Below are 25923 nucleotides of genomic sequence, written 5' to 3' on the forward strand. Positions count from 1 at the left end.
ACAACCGCAACCTTGTTCCCGCTTAATCAAGGATATGGCTACCAAAATCAAACCGTGAATAATAACCCGTGAACTAGTTCCTGCTTTGCTCCTGCGGTACAATCCACGCCGATAAAAGCGGTTGAAATTTTCCCGACATACATGAATCAACGAGAATCAAATCCTAGCTTCTATCCAGCGGTCTCTTCTTTTGTTAGCTCGGGATAAAAGTCAAAAGGCGTGTTCCCCGGCAAGCGGTTCAAACCCTAAGCCTACAAACATTGCCTTTGAACTCAACAATGCACCAGGATCTAGTAATCCAAGCCAGGGTGAGGTAAATGCCATTACCACTATTCGTTCTGGCTGAACCATCGACAATAATATACGTATGCCAGACGAGGAATCGACGGAAGCCACGACTGACGTCCTTCCAACTCCTACCTCGCAACCTATAACGGACGAAGTTGTTCCTTCCAAATCTACACCCACGTCCCTAGGAAAAGATACCACTGATCCTTATACGCGATTCCGCCCAAAAGCTCCGTTCCCTGCCCGTTTGGTAAAGAACAAATATGACGAATATTTTGATGAGATCCGTGAAACCTTCAAAAATTTGACCATAAACTTACCTTTCCTAGATGCGCTAAAGCATTTGCCCAAGCATGCAAAGTTTTTAAAGGACATGTGCACCACCAAACGACGTACGAATGTACCTCAACAAGAGTTCCTCACTGAGCAGTTTCCCTCGATTACCATTACCAATGGTGTGGTAAAGTACAAAGACCCAGGTCAACCAACTGTACCATGCACGTTGGGCGACAAGTATACCGCCATCTTTGCACTTTTTAGACCTAGGTGCGGTGTTAACCTACTTCCCTACTACTTATTTAAGCGGTTAGGTCTTCATGAATTAAAACCTACCAATATGACTCTCGCGAACTTCGCGGATCGCTCCATCAAGTACCCAAAGGGCATAGTAGAGAACGTCATAGGCAAGGTCCAAGATTTTTACTACCTAGTTGATTTTGTCATTTTAGATACTGAAGTGGCTTGTGACTCCATTCCTATCATCTTAGGACGTCCTTTTCTTGCAACTGCTAACGCTTTCATAAATTGTCAGGACGGTTCAATGACATTGTCTTTCGGGAACCTTTCTGTCGAACTCAACGTGTTCAAATTAATGAAATAGTTTCCCGATCCTATAATGGAGGGCGAGATTAGCTTGGTTGATAATCTGGAACATGATTATTTCACAAACTCTTTTCCCCCAGACGAGATACACCAATTTCTTTCTTTTGATAATCCGGAGTTTGACGATGACTCGTACATAAAGGATGTTCATGCATTATTAGAGTCGCATACCACTATTTGACCACTAATCTTTGCGTTGCAAACTGATTGAAGAAGAACCGGATTAAGCTCTTTTCTATTGAAGAGATGATCCTCATGAATCCTTGATCCCCAATCCTCCAACTCGGATTTAAAACCTCTACCCTCGATTTGAAGTACGTGCATCTCGATCTCGATGGTAGTCACCCTATAATAATTTCGCTCCTTGACTCACGGCGAAGAGACCGTTTGATTCATGTCATTCGTGAACACCGCTCCGCTATCGGATGGTCTTTAGATGATATCAAGGGAATAGACCCTAGCATATGCACGCATCGCATACATCTTGATGACGGCACAAAGACATCGCGAGAACCACAACGCCGCCTTAATCCCGCCATGAAGGAAGTAGTGAGAGAGGAAGTTTTACGTTTACTTGATGCAGGTATCATATACCCTATCTCTGATAGTGACTGGGTTAGTCCTGTCCACGTTGTTCCCAAAAAGTCCGGCATTCAAGTTGTACAAAATAAAAATGGTGAGTGCATCTCCACTCGCATTCCTTTGAAATGGAGAATTTGCATTGACTATCACAAACTTAATGCCAGAACCTGTAAAGATCACTTCCCTCTCCCATTCATTGACCAGATGCTAGAACGTTTAGCCGGTCATGCTTACTACTGTTTTCTTGATGGCTATTCCGGATACTTCAAATTGTCATCGATCCGGTGATCAAGAAAAGACAACTTTCACATGTCCCTTTGGAACCTTTTGCATACAAGCGAATACCTTTTGGTCTTTGTAATGTCACGGACACTTTCCAACGCTGCATGCTTCACATTTTTAGTGATATGGTGGAAGCGTTATATGGAAGTCTTCATGGGCGACTTTTCCATTTCACGGAAATTCCTTTGACGATTTGCTTATCCAACCTTTCTAAAGTATTAAGCGTTGCGAAGAGAAAAATCTGGTACTCAATTGGGAGAAGTGTCATTTCATGGTTACCAAGGGACTTGTTCTAGGTCATATTGTTTCCTACCTTTCCACGCGTGCGGTTAAGTGATATCCGAGCCTTTTAGGCCCGCATTTGGGTTTTCTGGGGAGATTCATTTAGGATTTTTCTAAAGTTGTTCGACCCTTAACCAATCTCCCGCTTAAGGATGCGAAGATTCGACTTCAATTTCAATTGCAAACAAGCTTTTGATACTCTAAAACCGCTCGACTACCGCTCCTATCATTCAACCCCCGATTGGTCTCAACCATTCGAATCGATGTGTGACGCTTAGCGACTTTGCTATTGGCGCCGAGATTAGGCCAACGACGTGACGACAAACCCATTGTCATTTACTACGCTTAGTAAAACTCTTAACGACTCTCAACGTGATTATACCCAACCGAGAAAGAGTTCCTAGCTGTTGTCTATACTTTGGATAAGTTTAAGCCCTACCTAGTTGGAACATCGACCATCATTATATCTTGACCATGCCGCATGATTCGGTACTTACTCGCGAAAAGGGCGAAAACAACGATTGTTCATTTGGATCCTTCTCTTACAAGAATTCACCACGGAAATCAAAGACAAGAAAGGAACTGAAAATGTTGTAGCCGACCATTTATCAAAGGCTGGTTGGTGACATCGATAGTGATTCGAAGCTATCGATGATTCCTTCCTGACGAATACTTGTACTCTATTTTTCATCTCCATGGTATCACGAATATCGTTAATTACCTAGTTCTTGAGGAAGTCCCCTCCTTTTGGTCACGCCCCGATCATAAAAGTTCTTATCCATTTGTGAAATATTATTTCGGGATGAACCCTACCTCTTTAAGTATTGTTACGACCAATTCATTAAATTCATTTGCATTCCGACCGGAACACACCGACCGATATTATCTTTTGCCATGAACAATCTTGCGGAGGTCATTTCGAGTGGAAAGAAAAACGTGGCCAAAGGTGTTACAATGTGGTTTTATTGGCTACTCTTTTTCGCGATGCACCACGAACATTGCATAGCTTGCATTCGTTTGTCGACACCTAGGTCGAATTACCAAGCGAAATATGATGCCCTAAATCCTATCTTGATTGTGGAAATTTTTGATGTTTGGGGCATTAATTTTATGGGACCCTTCCCTATTTCTCAAGGTTTTCTATACATTTTAGAAATTTGTAGACTATGTGTCCAAATAGATTGAGGCACTTGTATGTCGCTCAAATGACCATAAGATTTGTCATGAGATTTGTAAAAGAAAACATTTTCTCGTTTTTTGGTGTTCCCAAAGCTATCATCGGTGATGGGGTACACATTTTTGTAACAAAATCTTTGGGTTTTAATGAAGAAATATGGAGTTACTCACAAGGTTGCTACTCCATACCACCCACAAACGAGTGGCCAAGTGGAAGTCTCCAACAGAGAGATAAAGTCTATTTCGAGAAAACTATCAACCCATCAAGAAATTTGGTATCTCGCTTATCGGATGCCTTGTGGGCATACCGAACAACATTTAAGACACCTATAGGGGTGTCTCCTTACCGCATTGTTTTTGTAAAACCTTGTCATCTGCCAGTTGAACTTGAGCATCGTGCCCTTTGGGGCATCAAAAGACTCAATTACAATATCATCGAGGCAGGCGAGAAGCGAAAACTGCAATTAAATGAGCTGGAGGAGATTCGGAGTGATGCTTATGATCTCTCGAAATCCTACAAAGCTAATATAAAAATAATGCACGACAAGCACATTTTGCGTAAGGATTTCAAAATTGGCCAAAAAGTTTTACTGTACAACTCCAGATTACACATCTTTCTTGGTAAATTGAAAACATGATGGTGCAGTCCTTTCATTGTGTCGGTCACCGTGAAACATTATGGGGCAATCCCTTTGCTTAATCAAAAGATAACAGTGAATTTCAAGTCGATGGACAACGCCTAAAACATTACCACATAATTACGCTCACCGGATGTTGAAGCGGACTCTTCTTCGGGATCCGATTATACCGCGGACTAGTTATTTCGTTTGGCGTACTCAATCTTGTTTATATAGAGGTACGCCATTTTGGTAAATTTGGGCCATCTTCTATTTTATGATCTCCAAAGTTCTTTGAAGTGTGTGGTTGTGTAGGCGCGGAACCTTAGTCCACGAAAACTCTTTTTTGAACGAGTATAAATGTCTTACGCAACACGAGAAAACGTGCTTTTCGGAAAAGCGATGGGTACCTAAAATTTCACCTCCTTCCTTCTCTTTCCTTTTCTACTCTGCGCCTCGCTTGAACTTCAGCTAATCATTTGGTGTAAGTCTCACTCATCCGCGAATAGGGAATGGTCGTAGTTCTTTTGCTCAAAGTAAGCGGCGTCTTGCTTGAAGGATGGGCTGGTGTATGCATTAAAAACACCCATACGTCTAGAGTCTTGACTTCCTATCCGATACTAGCCGGTTTTAAGGTATACTTTTGTCTAACACCGGCTACACGGGATAATCTTCATCGCCGCCGTTTCTCCCAGGTTGGGATTCGTCTTGAGAATCGGCGTTAACATACTCGGTCGCCTTGAGGATCGGCGTTAAAAGACTTCGATTCGCCTCTTGAGGATCGGCGTTAAAAGACTCATCTTGTAAATATGTTTATATTGTTGCCTTTTCCCTTTGCATTAAGTTTTGCACATGAGATTCGTGTCCAATCTCGGATGTCGCATACTTGGAACATAAACGGGCAATGGATTCCACCAGACCAACCCTAGAATTGGTTACTTTGAGTTCCCTTGGGGCGGTTTGAGGATAGCCGTATGTAATAAGGGCAATTTTATTAGACCGTAGTGCGCACGGTCCAGGATGGTACCGTCCTACCCCTAACCCCATAATATATAAAGGTAAAGCCCACCCGATGACGGGATTGGGTTAAGCTCGAGGCCGACATGACAGTTGTCTATGATTATAGATGGTGACTCTTTTGGACATCCAATGTTCTTCACGTTTATCTCCTTTGTATATAAATAAAATCTTGGTTTATAAATAAAACACCCTCCTTCTTTTCAAAAACTCTTGTGACCTTTGAGGATGACTCATACAATTGGATAACATTTTTTGTGCCGATTATTTCAATATCTCATTCGTTCAATTCGGAAGTCCAAACGAGTCATGGGTAAGCATTTAGTTTTTTTTAGGCTTAAATCGGGCTTTATGCTTGATTTGGGCTTGTGGAAAATTTTTGGCCCAACCAAAATATCGAATTCTCAGTCCATTTAAACACAAAAAACCAGAACACACGCATCAAATTTACATCATTCTTCTCCCTAAAAAACCGGATCTTGCCCCTCGATTTAGTCTCGCCGCGAGGGGGCCCATTACACTAAAACCAGGTCTCATGGCGAGACCCTCACATCTCCGACCAAGATTTCCTTCCGTCAGAACATCCCATTTCTCCCCCCTAATCGTAATCAATAGCCATCCTCTCCTAAGACCCGAATGGCGGAAACAGCGGATTTGTGTGGAATTGTTTTGGAAATTTGTTTGAAAGCGGGATGTTTGCTCCATTCTTTGATCATGAAATTCACTCTAGAGGATGGGAGAGTTTGTTATATGCCAATGGAGGGCTTTATTCCAAGGATTTGGTGATGAAATTCTCGACAATGGGAGCTTTAATGGCGACCATTTTTGGGTCACCGTCGAGGGTGTGCGCCACGAAGTCACACGTGTTGCTCTCCGGGGATCACGGGCATTCCTTCGTGTCGACCCGTCTTCGACTTCGGCGGCGGTCCGTGTACCCACTAACTTACGACCTAATGCTTTCGACACGCTAATCGAGGGAGAGTACAACATCGGCCGGAAATCGGCGTATCGGTATTTCGGTCGCGACGGAACCACCGGCCGTGACTCAATGGTCGGACTGAATGTCATTGGCACCTCGAAGCCGGACATCAACAAGACCTTCTTCCACCTTCTCCGGATCCTCCGGGGAATGAAAGGGTAACTTCGCATCGTTACCTTTTCTTTTGATATTATCACACATGCCACTTTGTTAGGTCATCCCCTCTTGCCGTTCTAGTAACGCAAGTTATGATTAATCTGGGTTTTAATCGACCACCCCACTACTCCCTATACCACAATATGAGAATATGCTTGTCTTCAAGAAATGCATACAGGGACCTTTGGGAACCCACGGCACCTAGGTGCTGAAAACGCTAAGCGTAGGAACCTCTCACCCACCCTACTTTGATGAGATCGCCATGAGTAAGATCACCCACCCCATAGAGGCCTTACGTAACGTGAGCGGTGGTCGAGAGACATGTACACTCGTCGGTATCGATGAGATGTACCTTGGGCGAAGTTAAGGGCGGATATGACCACTTTCGCCATGAGTTGATGACGAGATAGCATGGGCGAATTCGATTAGGAAATGAGAGCTTCCATGATTGCATTTCAGGGACAATATGCTTTCGCCGCCGAAACCGGTTCAGTGAATGTTCATGGCGAGCCAAAGCATCGATTCAAGCTTTCGGTGATGGATACTCTGGGTGATATCCGGGGAGCGATTAGCCTCCACGGGGAGCTCGTCTTGCCGCGACGTCGCGGGACTCTGGTTCTTCTTCTATGACCCGAGGATTCTCTCACAAAGAGGAGGATCATCAGTAGCTAGATTTATTTTTTCCGGTCGTGTATAATATTTATATCAGATATTTTATTAACGTGTTTGCATTTTCCAGCTTAATAGTAGTTTGTTTACTAAAAATTTCTATCTTGATATATGAGCTATATCTAATATTATAGTATATAGGTAGGAACATATATTGGTAATAATAAATTATATACATATATATAAATATATATTTTAAATGTCATACTTAAACAACAAATTTTAACGTAAACTAACGTTTTATAAAACGTTCAGAAACCGATAATGAAAACGCATAAAAAACGGTCAGAAAACGGTCAGAAAACGGCAACTTTCTTTTTATAAATAAGTTCAACTCTTCCTCCATATTCACTCATTTCATATTCTTCCATCTACACTTCTTATTCTAAAAAACGTTTTTAGATCACTCCAAGTTTCAAGATTCATGGATGCACTAGAAAAGTTTGAGCAGCAGCAGATTGAATATGCTACTCAAGTCTTTATGCTCGATTGTTTTATTATAGTCATGTTGTTAATGTGCACTACACCATAACAGCATTTTTGTGACACTGGGTTTTTTTCAATAGTGACGCCAAATTGGCGTCAGGAATTTTGTGACACCATTTAGGCGTCACTAAAGTACAAAAACCATCACCAATAATTTGATAATTATTTCATTTAAATTTTGAGGAGTTTCGAGAAATATAGTGACGGCAAGCAAGCGTGAAGGTCTAAGAATACAGGAAATTACAACCCGAGGGACCGTGTTTTCTCTCGAATAAATTACAACTCAAAAATCTATTCCCATCTCTCCCAACTACCTCGTCTCTTCTTTATCACTCCGGCACTCCTCTCCAGTTCCGATGAGTAAACCATGCTCGCCTTCGATTAAAGTGGCACTCCTACTAAAAATTTCAAACCTTCAACCACCGCTCAATGAATCTAAACACTCCTCACATCCATCGACAGTAAGCGAAAGATCTCTCTCTAATGATAACCCATTTCAATTTTGGGTTTCAGGGGAAGTCAGTTTTTATTTTTACTTACTCCTCCACATCCGAAAAAGCTTTGATTTTCCTTAAATCCCTAAATCTCTCATCTATTCTCTCGAGCGGTGGAGGTAACAGATCGACCTAGTGAATTGAGGGTTAGTTCTTTCTCCCCTTTTTCGTTCGATCAATTTTAAATTTTGCATAATATTTTGCTTTTTTTTTTCATACTTCTTTTCTCCCCCTTTTTCTCAAAGTTCAATATTGCAGGTTTAGGTTGATTGTATTGTTTAATTAGACTGAGTTCTAATTGAATTGATGTTGCAAAAAAAGAAGGCTCACGTAGAAATGGAGAAGCAGGAGACAAAGCTACCTCTGTGTACTGATAACTTGCTTTAGGTAAAAATACTGCTTACTCGATCCATGTATATGTTTTTAACTTTGTTAATTCGACCTGGTTAACCTGTTTGAGATGTGTTCTTGAATATTTCAACAATGTTCGGATATTTTTCTATTGGTAGTTTGGCGCACAAGTAAGGTAAAGTGTTTGGATAGTGAAGTGTTAACTTTGGTTGGATATCTTGTACAGTACTTTTCAATGCTGATCAATTCCAGTAAGTTATTTTCTTCCATTTATTTCTTGACATTAACAAGCCATCTGATTCTTTCGTGCCTAACACCACAGTCGTCTTTGCGAGGAGTCAGGTGTGAAGTATATTTCACACCATAGTCATTTATAGGAAAATGAGACAATAATAATTATGCGCCTGCCCATTTCAATCCACAACTAGTATCTATCTATTTATGTACTGTGCTCTTTTAAGGTGGATTAACATGTGGTCTGGAACATAAGTTATGGAATAAATGGGGTGTTGGTATTATTCGTGAATTTTGGTTGTCTCGAATTTACTACTATTTCACTGTAATTAATTGCAAGTGATGCAATGAGTATTTGCTTGACATATTTCATATCTTAATTGCGATTTTCTTTTGTTTCTTTTGGTTGTTGTTGTTGTCATTGTGTTGTTGGTCATTGGCATGAAAAGAAGAAACTAACCATGAGTAATGACAGACGACTATCCTACGTAGTAAAAGATTTTGCTAGTGACTTCCTTTCATCTTTTCCTTATTTTTTCGCCTCACAAGGAGCTGTCATGTCCATTTTGATGCACTCAATTCATTTGGTAATACAGTTGTGCTTAGACTTATGTAACTCTGGATGCATAAACTCATAATTTTCAATTAGGTTTATAAATTTTCTATTCAGGAAGAAAAGATATCTCTTGCTATGTTGGTTGATATAAATCTTGGGGATTGGTTTGGAGGCTCCTTCTATCCATTAAGGCAACATGCCAATTTAATGAAGTGGTTCAAGAGTAGTTGTTTACAGTGGTAAGTTATTTTTTGAATCTTTGTGCTGCAGTTTGTTTGTACTATCAATTTGCATAATTTTTATGTTAGCTTGTTTGTCAAAAAGTATGCATAGCTTGTTATTGGTATTGGTGAAACATTATATTAGTCCTAGGCATAGCTACCTCTTTTGCTAGATAGGCATTATGGATGAAGAGGGTAGGGACTACATATTGTTGCTTCTGACTTAATTGGATGTATTTATAAGCAAATAATTGAACATACCCATGATGTAAGTGATGGGTGGTTCTAACATTAAGCTTTGCACAAGTAGCATCTTGATGTTGAGTCTTGCCCCTTATGTTGTTTATAGTGGCCTAACTCATCTTTCTGTGAGGTAATCTTGTTGTTTTAAGTGGCCCTTTGGCCATGTTTTGTTATTCATTTACTATTTCCCTTGAGCGGGATGTCTAAGTTTGTTAGAACACCCATGCTTACTTGGCAGATGGATTCCTTTGTAACTGTTTGTATTTTAATCAGATATTCAGCTGTACTTTAAGCCTCATACCATATTCAATTGTTCTGTGTTTGACTCAGCTCTAATATCTGTTAGCGTATAACACAATCTGGGATATAGAATGTTATTTCCGCTGTAGACTTGAACTCATCTTGATTGGTTCTTCTACCATATAATCTATTCTTTACTGTTACAAAAGGATATACTCTGAAATTCTGCTATGTGATTGAGTACCTTCATTATATTTTCCAGTTGGTGTCCGGAAAGCTCGAGAACTTGCTGGGAGCTTCAGTCTACCTATTGTAGGAATTCAACACATGGAAGCTCATGCTCTTGTTGCCTGGTAGGCTGGTATTTAATTTTGATCTCCACGCAAGATCATCTACTCTTTTACATTAATTTAACATGGAAAAGACGTCAGAACTATATTGGACTATAACATAGATCACATGAAAGGTCTTCCTTATAGTTGAGTTACACTTTTCACCCTCCACTTATTTCACCTTTAAAGTTTAAACAAATATTCGAGCTAAGTTACACTAAAGAGTCATTGGCAACTTCGATTAAACTATTAAAGAATTTTCTTAACAGGCTTTGTTGTTGAAATAGGATAACTCAACAATGAGGGAAAGCCGTTGATCTGAAATAACCCAAGAATGATCTATGGGACATTTTTCAATTGATAAACTCTCCAAGCTAGTGGACATTCATATGGGAGCTGTCCAATGTTTATTTCTGTTTGTTTTGTAGGATATCTTATCCTACACATGTATTCCGTTCCCATTTGTTAATCATATATAATATCTCTACTTTTATAAACTCTCCTACTTTAAAATAGATAGATAGAAGATAAATGTTTAATCTTTTTAGATGGAGGGCCACATGTAAAATAGATAGAAGAATGCTATTTGCTGCCCTTAAGTAGTTGGCCCTAGATGTTTGCTTTTCACAAGAAAGCCTATGGTACGTGTGGGAAAGTCTGAGGTCTTTCCTCATGGCTGAATGTGAAATGAAAATTTTCTGCCTTAGGCATAAATGCCTAAGCAAAGAAGACGGTTTGACCACATGATCTTTGAAATCTTTGCGATTGTTTTTTTGGATTCTTAGCTTGTTTTGTTATTTCTGTTGCTTTCTCACCCTTCAGTCTTCTGTTGTCACTCTAGTCTCTTTTGGGTCTTTGTTCTTTTCAGTGAGATTTCATAGGAAGCTATTTCTTAGTGGTAATCCTAACGTCTTGTTCTTTAGTTTGTTGTTCTAATTGTACAAATCCAAAACCATCTCTCTGTGACATGCTCAATGTTTCTTTCATAATGGATATTTGACCAGTTGAGATGATCTTTGTTTATTTATGTTTTTTGGTTTTTTGATAAGCATTAGTCCTGCAAGATAACCAGTGTTGTACACTTGTGCTGTCCTTTTTGAGCTGTCAGAATTCTCCGCACACATTTTCTCCTTAAGATCTAAAATATTAGCTTTTACTTAATATCTGTTGTTGTTGTTGTTGATATGCTCTCCTAACAGCATATCTGTTGTTGTTGATATTGGTTTTCTCAACGTACATCTGTTTTTAATATCTGACAACCCGCAGACTTCCATCAGTAACATGCCTTCCTGTCCATCCACCAACCACTACCTTCATCACCAGAGACGTTCATAGGTAGCTTAGCTAGTCGGTTCAGTAGCAGTCGCAGGAGAAGTTGAGTCGGAAGCAAGAGTCCCGTCTATCCAGCAGAAGTTGTTGATTCTGTTGACCAAGATACAGGAGCAGTGTTGGGTACAGATGAAGCTGTTGAAATTGTCCCTACTCCTGCTTGCTTTGCTTCCGCTGCACTATAGGGGAAAGCCCGGGGGGAAAACCCACCACTATGGGAGTGGTTACCCCTCTGGGATGGCCCACTATGGGAGAACCCCAACTAATAGGAACCTAGGAAGACCTGGTTGTTTAGATCGTTGGACCCTGTCCGCTAACGTTCATATGTCCTAAAGCCCTAAGGTAGCCATCTCTTTGGCAGGATGTACTAGGGTAGCTGTCCCTTGTCCTAACCCCCTATTGGCGTAAAGGCGGTAGTCGCCCCTAGAACTCATAATACCAAAGAGACCGTTCCTCTCTGGTACTCCCCTCCACTCCCATCGGTACACCTTTGCGGCAACAATGCCGCGGCAACATTGAATCCTAAAGTTGTGGCCGAATCCCTTCTCTCAAAAATCTCCCGCCCGTTGATGCTTCAGATTCTTTCTAGTTGGAAGAGTCATGGTTGCTCCTTTCGAAAGTGGCTCTCGGGTGAACCTATTGCTTCAAGATAGGATTTGCTTAGCTTTCTTTCTTCCTTTTCTTACTTTGTGGTATCTTTCATAGTTGTTTAGCTAGTGTCATTTATCCTATATATGGAAATCGGGTAAAAGCTCTTGAAGCTGATTAGTTGAAAACTGGAATGAAGCGGTGTTTGTTCGATCCTAACAAGAAGATAGGAATGAGAACCAAAACATCTATATTCTGACTTATGAGAAAAGTAAGTGGCATATGTCCTGTAGTAAGTCAGCTAAGCCTGGTCTACGGGTCTAATCGAATAGAATAAGTTCTTTCGGCTTTTCGAGAAGTCAGCTAATTCAGTCCTGTAGTAGCTAAGCCGTTCGGTTTAGGAATAAAGTGAGTCTCTGCTTTCAGCTTTCTAGAAGTCAGCTAAGATAAGAACAGAAGTCGCTACTCTGTAGTAAGTCAGCTAAGCCAGGGTCTAATCGACGGGTCTAAAGCTAAGCCGATCCCGGAATAGAAAATCTTACTTTGTTTCCTCGGGCTTTTCAGATCAGAATTAGTTCGCATCCTGTTTTCGATAAGTCAGCTAAGAAAGTCCTGTAGCTATGCCGATCCAGGGTCTACTCGGACGGGTCTACGGGTCTAGTCGGAATAGAATCTCGCATCCTGCTTTCGATTCGAGAAGTAAGTCAGCTAAGAAAGCAATGGGGAAACGGAATCTAGGACGGGATTAAGGGCTTTCAAGCATGGGTAGAAACGTCCTCTTAGGTGTTAATCCGCACGGGACGATTGATTAGGCAAAGATGATGCTAACGGACCAGGAGAGGAGATTTCCGCTGTGAACGCTATCTCAGAAGCTCAGGCTGTTGCGCCTTTACATCTCAGATTGCATCTTAGCCTCCCACGAAAGAAGAATCCTATAAGTTCCATGGGCATCCTCGAAGTCTCATCTTAATCCGGCGATTCTAAGGAAGGGAAGGCTTTCCAATCGTAGGCCTTCTGGACCCTTTTCGGAGAGGCAACCGTCTTTCTTGTCTTAACTGTCGAGCTACCGTTGTTGGGTCTCAGTAAACGAGTTGTCCTAAATCCCCAGCAGTAAGCTCAGGCGAAGTTTCAAGCAAGTTCCTCGCACCTCACCTAACCACTCTCTTTCTCCTAGAAGGCAACCTGATAAGCAACTTGACTTCTTTGATCACTTGAAAGAGGTTCGTTCGGGGTATCAGTCAAAGAAATGTTCATAATCAGCTTTCAAATAGGCCCAGGTAGCTTGCTTCTTTTATCTATCTGCTCAGTCTCAGTTCTAACACAGGTAAGGTTAGTTTACTTTCGACCAAAGGGAGAGGCAGTGAAGTAGGGAAGCTCAGTAGGGTTTCAATCCTCGTCAACAGCTCATCTTGTGCATGCCAAAAGAGGTTATTTTGTCAAAGATAGGTTTGTTTTTTCAGGATACATTCAACCTAGACAACCAACAACCCCTTCTTGCAACCTATTTCAATTGTTACTCTTTCAATTAGAATTACTCGGCGCTTGAGAATGACCCCTGACTTTCGACTGACTCCTTCCTGTGGAATGACTACTTCCTTCCCCCTTTGAGACCTACTTCCTCGGGACTTTGCCTTCCTCATGGGAGAGGTGAACACCATAAGACCCGTTTCCAATAGGCACCAGTCTCCAGTTTAGTTATAGATAGGTGGGGAACCTTCCTCCATGTGCGACTCCTTCGCAACTACGATCGAAGGGCACTTGAAGGTCCGACCCACATTTTTTTTCTTTAGATGCACATATGAAAGGGGTGAACTGTGGTGATTACTTCACGGGCAGGGATAGGCCGTATCTCATTACTGGTTCTGATGATCATACTGCTAAGGTTTGGCTCCCGATCTGCCTAAATTTAACCGTATAATTTAAAACTTGTTGCTGGTAAACTGGATGGAAAACAGGTGTGGGACTACCAAACCAAAAGTTGTGTTCAGACACTAGAAGGCCATACACACAATGTTTCAGCAGTTTGTTTCCATCCCGAACTTCCTATAATTATCACAGGTTCTGAGGATGGGACTGTTCGAATTTGGCATGCAACCACTTACAGGTATATGCAATATTTTTTGTGATTTATTTTTTATTCAGTTTTACTGGTTTATTGGTACTCCGATGTAGAAGTCTTTTTGACTGAATTTGCCAAAATTTCCATATGGATCTTTTATTTGCATAAAGTCAATCTAATATAATCATTTTTTGAAGATAGAACTTCATTAAGTGAACAAAGTAGCTCGAGGAAACCTGCTGCTGCCGCTGGTGTGCCTGCTGCTGCCATGGACCTGCTGGTGCCTGTTGCTGCTGCTGCTGGTGGTGTCGTTGCTGGGTGCCTGCTTGTTGTTGCTGCTGCTGCTGGTGGTGGTGGTGGTGTCGCTGTTGGGTGCCTGCTTGCTGCTGCTGGGTGTTGATGCTGCCACTGGTGCCTGCTGCTGCTGCTGCTACTGGTGTCGTTGCTGGTGTCTGCTGCTGCCATGGACCTGCTAGTGCCTGTTGCTAGTGCCCTTGGTGTTTAGTTCTTCTGTGAAGGGCTAAGTATCAAAAGCCTTTGGTACATAAGTCATGATAGCATTACTGTTTCTGGCAACTGTTTTAAATTTCTTTTCCGCTACTGTTTAGCTAGTCTTCGAAAGCTTGATGAACAGCCTGAATGGTTGAAAGGAGGAAAACTTCGAGATTATCAGCTTGAGGGCTTAAACTTTCTGGTTAACAGGTATGCTATATCCACCTTTCAGGAGTGATGTATAGGTAATTAGCAACATCCTTAGTAATATGGTAATCAGTGGTTTGTTTGTGACAGTTGGAGGAATGATACAAATGTAATTCTTGCTGATGAGATGGGTCTTGGCAAAACTGTTCATTCTGTTTCCATGCTAGGTTTTCTTCAGGTATGATCTTTAGGTTCTTTATGATATGGCTTTTAACCTTCAGTTATACCCTCTTTTTCTCAAGAATATCTTTTGAATTTTCTGCAGAATGCTCAACAAATCCATGGGCCTTTTCTTGTTGTTGTACCACTGTCGACTTTGTCCAACTGGGAGAAAGAGTTTAAGAAGTGGCTCCCTGATTTGAATGTTATTGTATATATTGGAAATCGTGCAAGTCGAGAGGTAGGCAATGTTTTGTATGGTGATATATATGGCTAGTTGCAAACACATTGTTTTTCTTGGGTTTGTTCTTGAGATAATTGTAGTCGATAGTTGCTACTTCTATGCTTAGTTTTTTGCCAAGTTTACTTTTACTTTGGGGTTCCCATGGTCTCTACGCTAGCCGGACCACATAATCTGTAACTAGTGCTTTCGGGTTAGCCGTGGAGGGTGTAAGGGGGCAATGGTAGTTTAGGACATTCTTTATGTGATCTTTGTGTCTTTCCATGAAATTTTGTTTTAAGGATAAAAATGAACAAGAAAAAGCAAATTAAATTGTGTGATACACCATCTTATTAATGTAAGCTAGTTTCCATGTCTTACGACACCCGGACTATATACTAGAAGGTAGAGGGCAAGACCGTTTAGTTGTATATATGTCACCTTGTTGTTCATATAGCTTCTAGGGCTAAAAGAGGCTCCCCATAGGTGCTTTTTGTGTATTAGTGTTGTGTTGTCAAATAGTAATGGCCTATAGCTTCTTTGATATCCTAGTGGCGGCATGGTTACCTTCTTGCTATGTTACTAATTTGGTAGACTAGAAACTATGTCACTTAGTTTTAATTAGTATAAGTCAACCTATTGTTGTATATATCTCTCGTTACATTTTAAGGTAGAAGTCTATCTAAACTCTTTTGTTAAATGAAACAGGTAATGCATGTGACATTTGTTTGTTGCCAACCTTGAAGGATGGAGGTGGTTGATATTGCCATTTGGACACTTTCTAATAATAAAACTTTCTTTCTAGCTAGTTGTAAGCATAATGTAATGTACTTTTTCGCTTGAAAAATTGAAGTTCTTGGTGTTTACAAGTAACTTGATAATTTTGAGTGATGGAATGAATGTTTTATTCTTGAATGGGATTGACGGTGTAATTGTGTATTTTATGGAATTGACTGTTTTTTAAAAGAATTGCATCTTGGCTAGTTCATATAGCAACCGGTGGTGGCTAGGGCTAGTTGCATCTTGAATAATAATAATAATAATAATAATTGGTTGCTATATATCCACCGGTGGATGTATTGCAACCAATTATTTTTTTTTTTTCTAAAATATATTTTGTGACGCCACAATGCCGTCACAAATTCAAAATATCGTCACAAAATTACTGACGCCGAAATGCCATCACAAATTCAAAATACCGTCACAATATTACTGACGCCAAAATGCCGTCACAAATTCAAAATACCGTCACAAAATTACTGACGCCAAAATGCCGTCACAAATTACTGACGCCAAAATGCCGTCATAAATTTTTGTGACGCAAATTGAGACGCCTAAATTGTGGCCTTTATTTGGCGTCAAAATATTATTTAATGACCTAATAGGCCACAAAAAGCTGTTTTGGTGTAGTGGTGGCATATAGTTCTATCTAATATTTAGGTTTGTATTTAATTCCTCGTATCATTATGTTGTGTTTCCATACCGTTGTACGTTCTTACATCTTATTGTGATAGTATATCTACATTTTCCTTGTCCTTCTACTTTTCTAGTGTAAAAAAAAAAAAAGGCACTCCTTGTCACATGCCCCATTCTTCTCATCCACACTACATCCATTTTGCGATATCTTAGAAGATACACGTGGTCTAACTACTGCTGACACCTCGAAGCATTATCTTTTACATTTTTGGATGGGTGCCTATTTATAACAAGGATAGACACCTCAAAAATCTAACTTCCCTTTTTCAAAATAATCTTTTTCTTCACCACTCCATCTTTAATGGCCCTCACTCGTAGTTTCGTGCCCGAGCAAAATTTTATGGAAAATTTCCAAAATGGTCTTTTTCATCCTTTTTTTTACATTGAAATATTACGTCGAGGATGGTACCCTCTTTTACACCATAAGCAATCATTTTATTCCAGAGAATTGGTCTTGTTATTTTATAAAAGTGGTTATTTCCAAAACGGACAATTCTTTGTCCGTGCTAACGGATGTGAGCATGAATTGACTATGGAAATCATCTCTGAGGTACTTCAAATTCCTATTACAAACCAAGGAGTACACCCGAGGATTCACCTTTTCGATAATATCCAGGCATCCGATGTTTTGCAACTATCCTTCACGGCGAATACAACCGGAAAAACCGTGATTGTTTATCGGTGATCTTTGCAAAAGAACCAATTATCTCGTGATCCAATGGGTAGCTCATAATGTCCTCGGCACATCTAAGACTTCGAAATAACCAAACCCCTCCTCCATTTTACTGCGGGTCTTGCAGAGTAAAGCGTAATGATTTTGCATTATTAAATTTCTTTGGAATGCGATCGCGTGCGGGAAAAAGGCGCTCCTTTACCAACCATTGTGACACTTATCATGATACATTGGGGTTTTCTAGTACTTCTCCTCATACACCTCTTGAGCGCCTAACATTCTTACCATTCACTCGATTATGTAGGAACGGATTCTCGGAACCCCGACGTTGCTGTAAAGAACCATGTCGGTCGCGAGAAACCGGCGAAGATTGTTCGCCGACAACATCTTCACTGAAAATGCATTATGCAACGTATTTAATCCCATGGAAGGGCTTTCGGCAATTCAACAAGGACTGATGACATTATTCAAGCATCAGAACATTATCATCACCAGCCTTCTTGAATTTCAGGACCTACGGAGAATAAACGAAGAGGAAGAAACACAATTCTTGCACAGCCACAACCAATTCTTGGCAAATCACACTCTCATAATGGAGAACCACGTTGAGATTTACCAGACAGAAAGCAAAATGTTGCAACGGTACATTGCCGCGGATTGACGACATAGAAAATCTTATAAACGGATCCCTCCAACAAAAGGATCCTCGCCGTTACTTGGGCCAATGAAACCATTTAAATTTTGAAATTTTATATTATTTATCATTTTCTTTTTAGTTTTTAATTTTTGTATGGTAATTTGTTTTTACTTAATTATTCTCATCATACTCTAATATTTGTTTATCCTTGTCTAAACAGTCACATTTTTTCACACATCTTCTACAATGGAAGCTCCAAAGATGATTCGAACAATCTTTCCATTCATTTTTGAATTCTCCGGCATATGGACATCTTTTCGAGAGACTACATCACTCAAGTTGGTTGGAACTCTCTTATTCTACACCGAGCGGACATACTCCCGGGTTTGGCAACTTATTTTTATGATCACATGGAAGATCTACCACCGGTCCGGGGTTTCCCTTTGAATGGTTTTTTACCTTCACGTATTGGTAACACCGACACGCTTTCTATGAGCCAGCGGTGGCTATGGCTCTAGACCTTCCCCTCTTCAGCCGGTCTCCCATTCAATACATGATAGAGAATGACTTTTAATGACTATTCTAGGGAAGATTTCGCTGCCGGTATGGGGATGGCCTTGCCCGTCAAAGAAGCGTGCGGCCGACCCGATGGCGGACTTCACTATTCCACTAGCCGGTATGACCATGAATGTTGAACTGCCATGTTATTTATTCTTCGAACATCATGGGGGATTGACATTTTTCCACTGCATCAAAGTCAGCATGTAAGACATTCCATGCATTGGCCAAATAACATACCACGCCGACATTCTGAGAACTAGTAATTGAGAATCTTAAGAAGGCTTCGGTCTTTTTCGGCAACACTATATCACCTGCCCGATTCACGGCAGATGCGGGATAGTGCGACGATACTTCCCTCAGTTTGCGGCCACCTTTCAGGACTGGGTAAAGGTCGACTCTATGTGTCCAACAAATAAGATAATTCGTTCTTTGTGATTTTGGACATGGCGACGCCCTGCAAGGTATCTTAAAAAAGTTCGTTCTTTCCCTAATGATGATAAAATGATAGTTCATCTAAACAATGTAAAGAAGAGGAAGTGGAGTGAAGTCTAGAAAGCTATGATAGATTGGCGGGATGTAAGGGAATGACATTTCTACAGGGATGAGGCAAGGATGGACTATCCCCCAGTTCAAGGTTGGGGCAATGTGAGTTGATGCATGTACATATTTGTTTTCCGTTTTGATGTGAAATAAATAAATAACCTAACAGTGTGCTACTCTAACAGTGTGTTTCTACTTTTATGATGTATAATATATAGTGTGTTACAATAAATTTACGTGGAAGATGTCGACTAGATTTTTTGCTCAAAGCCTCTCGTATACTCTTTCTTCCTCTTAACACTTTGAGGACCACGATTGTCCATTTGTTTGGGGTGGTGAGAACCTTTTGCAAAAATTAGGCATGCATAGTTGTATATATTTTACTTAATATCTAAATAAACGTATTTAGTGATAAATTCTCATTTCCCTTCTATGATGAAAAATATTTAGAAATCTTACCCTAGCATCGAATTAGAACTTGTTCTTAGAAATTTAATTTAATATATATGCAATAGTTTTTACATCTTTTCATGAGCATTCATGCACGGACTATCATTTAATGTACACGGTGATAAGTTTAAGGACCTACGGTTAGACAACTTAGTTTTTTCATATCTGTAAGAATCTAACCAAAAGCCTCAAATGTGTGATATATGAGTAATGACACGGAGGAGTAGTTCTTCGAATAGAGAAGTTCACACGTCTACTTACTTGATCACTACCCAAATCCTAGAGAATTTAGGCCTTCTTTGGATCGATATAGCCAAAAAATTCACACCTGTAAAAAAAAATTACCGCTAATAGTCTTAATTTGAACCTTTCATTAATCCTTTCTACTTCACCAAAAAAATCATTACCCATCTAGTAACCACAAATAAATAAGCCTACCTAGATGATGAGTATGAGAAATAGGATGAAGTGCACAAAAATGAAGAGAAAACCTTGTCAACGAATCAAAATCGAGTTACTGTTTTAAGAAAAGAAAAAAGAAAATAGAAATATGTTTCAAAAATCAAAAGAAATATCAAGGTTAGAATTCCCCAAAAATCAAATTAAAGGGAATACAAAAGCTTGAAAAATCCAAATATAGAAACCCATGTTAGAAGCGGGGAAAGAAAATAAGAATTCTCTAGTATAAATATCTCGAAGACCTTATTCTCTCATACTTATCATTTTTAATTTTCCATTCGGTTCTTTTACACTACCACCTAAGCCCCATAACACCTAATAAAGACCTCTAGCTCAATTAGGAATAAGATAGTAAGATAATAAGTAGTAGTTGTGACTTCTCGACCTCGGCTCCTCGATTTGTCATTGAGTATGTGAGGAAAGCGTGTGCCCATTTGCACACTAGAGATATGAAGCTTGAGTGGAAAAATAAGAGAGAAATTGTGTTTAGAGCCGCATGCTGTGAGAACCTACTTGGGACGGCTATCAAAGGATCGAAGCGGCCACCGCTCGTACATTTCATTATTAGATCTTTTGCATGCATGCTCCTACGTAGATGTTTTGATTATTGTATGTATATTAACTTGAAATTGAAAGAATTAAATCCTTGTTTCCCGCTAGTGAGATGTCTAGATACGAGATTAATTAAGGAAACAAGCCTTTGTTACTAAGTCGTTGTAGTATAAATGAAGTTTGTGAGTATCTTCTCTGGAAAACTCTTTCGCGAGGCTATAACTCGTCCACTAGGGAATTCCTAGTGGTTCAAGGCCTTGTTAAATCACGGTCAATGCAACCGCTCTGCTGAGGAAATGAGATTTAGCTTAGGATAACACATTTTTGACCACTTATCGTTTTAATGTCTCTTCTTTGCTTGAGGACAAGTAAAGTGCTATTTGGGGGTGGTGTGATAAGCACCCAAAACTGTAATATTAAACCCCGAGAGACATAGCATTTTGGTCGATTATGTGTTTAATAATCATGTAATAATTATATTTTCATACTTTTGCAGGTTTCCACAATTAAAATGAATATAATGATAAAACATGCATCAAAGCACGGAATCTTTGGAATATTTGAAGTTTCTCACTCAACCCCATTGAAGCCCATGCCAACAAAGCTTGACTAAAGCGAAGTTTCCAAAAAGAACAAAACCGGTCGCGAGCAGATTACACATATAAAGAAGCAACAAACTTCGAAGCTCAAATCGGATAAATCTAGATGCCGGCGTTGGCTAGTGAAGCTGCCATAGCGACCGGTGGCGAACTTCTGCAAGGGACGTAAAGTCATTATAAACGCCAAAATCGACACATGCATTGGACATACTAAGTGGACCCACTCTCATGGGCCCAAAGGCATGACGAGTCGGCATAGGCGGTGGCAAGTGATGAGTTCAATTTGGTGCCACCTTGTAAGAGGAAGACGCGTACCAATTCAATGTTTGAATTGAATTGGGCTAAAAAGCGAAAATAAAACATATAAAGACAAAACCTTATAAGCTAAAGGACAAAATTTAATACGGTTAAAACAAAACTTTGATTCTCAAAGTTTTGAACAAATCAATTAGCTAACGAACAAAACTCAATTAAGGCTTCACAAGACATCCGCCTATATATATGAGGGGTCGCCTTCATTATTCCCCCTTCATTTTTCATGCTTTAGCATCCGCTTAGCTTTAGTTCGTTTTCTTTTCGGACTTACATTACGTCATTTCCATTTCAAAGCTGACTTAAATATCGTAAGTTATTTTACACTTAATAATAGTCATTTCTTTTCTAGTGTAATTCCTGTCCTGTATTTATTTACTTAATGTATACAACAAGTTTTATTATTCCTTCTATGACCATGAGCTAATCCCCCTTGGGGAGGGTTATCCGCCTTCGTGTGAAAATCGGATTGACTTTTTAATATTCTAGAATCACTACTTAGGATTTAGGCATAGATTAGACATCCGGTCCCAAAATCGATCGAGGCGTACCAATTTGGAGTCTTCGATGCTCGTATCAGCGGTCTCGTCGCTACGACCAAAATGTCTGCGACTCTACTGGTGTCGAACTGACTCTCTAATTTGTCCAGCTGATGTGAAATTGAGCCAGGAGCTGAAATAATATACCAGAGATGAGATATTAGTTAAACTCCTTATGCTAGTGCAATGCGACCTAGAGATATGGGCATGCGCTAGGGATCAATACTTGACGTCGTCTCCGAACACGAGACGAATTAGAGATGTAGTGATGTGGTAGTAAACTGTTGAAAAACGATTCTTGCATGAGCATGATTAACACTCTCCCTGTTTCTCCATCTTTGTTTACCTATATCAAAATCACCGTAGTGATTTACATTAATTGCACTACCGTTAATTTAATTAAATCCAACTAAAAAACCTAAAATCCTACTCACCAAAAGTTGTAATTCCAGTTGTGAATCTTTTCCGAGCCCTAAGGTTTGGACGATCCCTTACTCGACCTATCCTACCAAACCCACGTGAGTAAGATAACTTGAATAAACGTACGACTATACGGACGTTGGACTTTGGACTTTGGACTTAGGTCTTTGGACTTCGGACTTTGGACTGTGGACCTCGGACTTAAGAAAATAAGTAATTGAAATCAATAAACGTGCATTATGAAGGTTTTATCGATTGGCTATCTATTTAAAAACCTAACCATTTAAGGGATTGATGTAATCATCCTATTTTTTTACAATAATAAAAATCCTATTATCATTTTCTTTAAGTATTAGTGTATTACATACATAGGTTCCAACACAAAAATGTTACCAAATATCATTGAATCAGATCATTTATATATTTTTGATCAAGAATGTGTTGCACTGTTGCTTTAGTTGAATATATTGTTCATTCCGCCAAGGTTTTCAAGGTACAGGGATTCCTCTTTTTGCAATTCAAATTCGTATATCTACTTAATCAATTGTTAGAGTATTGGAAAGCTTGGTTATTGGTGATGAGAAGTTTGGAAACCCATTTTTGGGCAGACAATGACGTAGTAGTGGAACCGTATTCAGAGGAAAAAAAACACAAAGCAGGTCATAAAAGAGGAAAGGTCACAAGATTGACTGAAAGCTTACTCCTAGTGTTGAAATTAGGAAGGGTTAAGTAGTATTACACAGTTGGTACTACAAATTACAAACCATACAAGATGCCAAGGGCATCATCGATGTTATGTGTCATGGTAGAAATAATTCCTATGCTCATACGTTATTGTTGTTTGGTAAGTGACATTTCAATACATCATTATTTTCTATATGTAGTTTGAGATTTGTATCGTATGGTATGAATTGAGTGTAGAACAAAGAGGTGGCAAAGGATGTCTCAAAATGGAAGATTACTAAAGAATATATATAGATAATCCGGTAATATGATAAGAGATGAGTCGGATTAACCTAACAAGGAATATAATAATATAAGAAATAGAATTGGGAAATCAAGTAAAAGAAAAAGGAAAAATGCAACTTAAAAACCCTTCAAACCCTAGTTTTCTGATTTTATCTAAGATTCAAAAACCAGATCATGTCTTTCCCGTTAACCAAATATTCTCTCATCATCTTTATTTATTAATTAGGCGCAGTGAAATAAATAAATAAATAAATAAAATAAAATCTCACCATTTTATGTTAGATTTTGATAATTTGGGTTCAAGCAAGTTAGACTTTAGAGATTTGTTTCCACTTTTGATTTTCTGGTGACAATTTAAGGGTTTTGGTGACAATTTGAGTTTTGCGAAAATTTCAAATTTGATCAAATATGATTTATGTCAATTTAGGTGACTTTAAAATGCATGGGCACTATTTTTATCCGGTTTCGCACGACAGGTCTGGTAGACTTGCACAATCATTCGTACTCACATCCCTATGGCTAGGTAAATAAATTAAGAAAAATGTGGTTAGTTTGATTGAAATTAGGTTCATCCATGTGGCGGTTTGATTGAAATTATAGGTTCATCCAGCCACCAAATGATTTTTCATATATATATATATTTTATTTTATTTTTTTCCTTCTTTTTTTTCCTACTTAGTTTAGACTTAAAAAGACTTACAGTTCATCCCAAGTTCCCAACTAATTAATATATTCCTAGAATGACCTAGTGCATGACCTTTAAATGTCATTAAGGGTCACCAGGTTCTAGGAATCTAGTTTCTATTGGAAGAGTTTGATGACGGTCACTAGTTGTTTATTTTTTCTAGTGTCCAATTCATAGTTAGCGATTCGGCGAATTATTCACGAATAATTCGTTTAATTCGGAAAACGTTTAAAAATATCGTATTTTTCAATGGTACGGAATAATTCGTTAATTCGACAGGAAATTATTAATTCTCGAGTTATTCGCTAATTATTCGTATTTTCACTAAAAGTCTGCTGTCAAATTTTTTATTTTTTATTTTTTATAGCTTCGTATTATACTCGAATTACTTACTTAACCGAACTTTTACCGTTTCCGTGATTTTATAATCTGAATTGAAAAACGAATTCTTATCGAACCTCAAATTTTATTCGAATATTTTCCGTATTGAATTTTTGCCGCATTACGAATTGCTAACTATGGTGTCCATGGCTCCATACTAGTTAATCTATGAGTTGTATTAGACTATAAGGTTCATTGGCATATGAAATTTTCAATAAAAGACGTGTCTTATTTATCAAAGTGATCATTATATAGACCATGGTTTTAGAGGCTTATAGGTATTCAGGCTCTTCATTAAGAGATTGTTAGTGTAATTAGGCTCATAGGTATTCGGGCTCTTCATTAAAAGATTGTTAGTGTAATTATCAAACTCCATTATAAGAGACAATGCGCACAATGAAAATGTAGTTCTTATTGTAGAGATTTTAATTGTGTACTCTTTAGGTCGAGTTCTCCACGTGACCGTAGATAGGTTTAGTTGACCATCCGTTTTTTTTTTCTTTGCCCTTTCTTCTTCCTCTTTAGTGTAACGTACTGCATGGTCTGCAAAGCACATAAACTATAGAAACTATTCACCAATACAAAGCCTAGTTTCTATTTTGCTAATCCAAATATAAAAGGAAGTAGTAGCTGAAACCAAAATAGCAACGTATAAGGTAAACATTTTTTGTTTGCACTCTTTAAAAAAATGGATTTACAGCTGTTGAAAACCTCCAGTGCCTGGTACATGAGTAGAAATCAGGTTCACATTCTCAATAAGCTAAAACTTCAACCTAGCCAACCTATTCCAAGACCAATGAAGAATAGCTATAGTACGAGATTGTGAGAGAGACCCACAGATTGAGCGTTGTTTTTAAATAGCTCTCTCTTGGCATAATCTTCCCCATCACCACTTTCTTCACTACCTTTCAACCTTTCTTCTTCATTCCTAACCTTTCTTCTACTTCATGGCTAATACAATCAAAACCTGGTTAGTTTACTGTCCTCTTATTCAACTCATGTTAGCGTTTGTGTCCCTCTTGGGTTTTATCGATCATTTCGGAAAGTTTGCAGTTTGGGGCAAAATCGTCAGTCTCACTTTCAGTTGCATATTTGCCCTAACAAGTCTCGTATGTTTTTGGTTCAATATGAAAGAATGGTTACAATGGATAGAGAATATAGGGATTCTTGTTTTAGTGGGATGTGATATAGATGGATATAGGGGGGTGCATGTGGGGGAGGTCGCACCCCCTGAGATTAGAAAAGCTCCACTACCACATAACTAACTGCCTTGAAAAATCTTCAAACTATAACGACTCACACCCCCCAATTATTTTAGCAAACTTCTACTACCACACCCCCAAAATTTTCACAACTATAGTGAGAATATAATCAACAAAAAAAAAATAGTATGAAAAAAGAGACTAATAAAAACATTCCAATAAACCAACCTTTTTTTTTACTTATCTTTTTGTCTTTATAAAATTATCATTTATCATTTATTTTGAGTCCAAAACCATTAAAGAGGGACAAATGTGTCTTTGAATGTT

The 25923-nt window shown here is 39.1% G+C and overlaps 1 protein-coding gene across 4 annotated transcripts; it reads left to right on the forward strand.

Annotated features, from left to right (window-relative positions):
• Window positions 1-7445: 7445 nt before the first annotated feature.
• LOC147491732 (uncharacterized) lies at window positions 7446-16073 on the forward strand. Of its 4 annotated transcripts, XM_086568818.1 has the most exons (10): window positions 7446-8056; window positions 8169-8297; window positions 8420-8512; window positions 9166-9290; window positions 10018-10108; window positions 13960-14108; window positions 14265-14765; window positions 14853-14940; window positions 15028-15162; window positions 15850-16073. In XM_086568818.1, the coding sequence occupies exons 4-7, from the start codon at window positions 9187-9189 to the stop codon at window positions 14461-14463; spliced, it is 543 nt and encodes a 180-aa protein (XP_086424944.1). In that variant the 5' UTR covers window positions 7446-8056; window positions 8169-8297; window positions 8420-8512; window positions 9166-9186; the 3' UTR covers window positions 14464-14765; window positions 14853-14940; window positions 15028-15162; window positions 15850-16073. The 4 variants fall into 4 exon arrangements, with proteins under 4 accessions (XP_086424944.1, XP_086424943.1, XP_086424942.1 ...); XM_086568817.1 differs by lacking the exon at window positions 8420-8512 and having other exon boundaries at window positions 8156-8297; XM_086568816.1 differs by lacking the exon at window positions 8420-8512.
• The last annotated feature ends 9850 nt before the right edge of the window (window positions 16074-25923 follow it).

Source organism: Coptis chinensis, chromosome 6 (assembly GCF_015680905.1).
Source record: "Coptis chinensis isolate HL-2020 chromosome 6, ASM1568090v1, whole genome shotgun sequence".
NCBI classification, from domain to species: Eukaryota; Viridiplantae; Streptophyta; class Magnoliopsida; order Ranunculales; family Ranunculaceae; genus Coptis; species Coptis chinensis.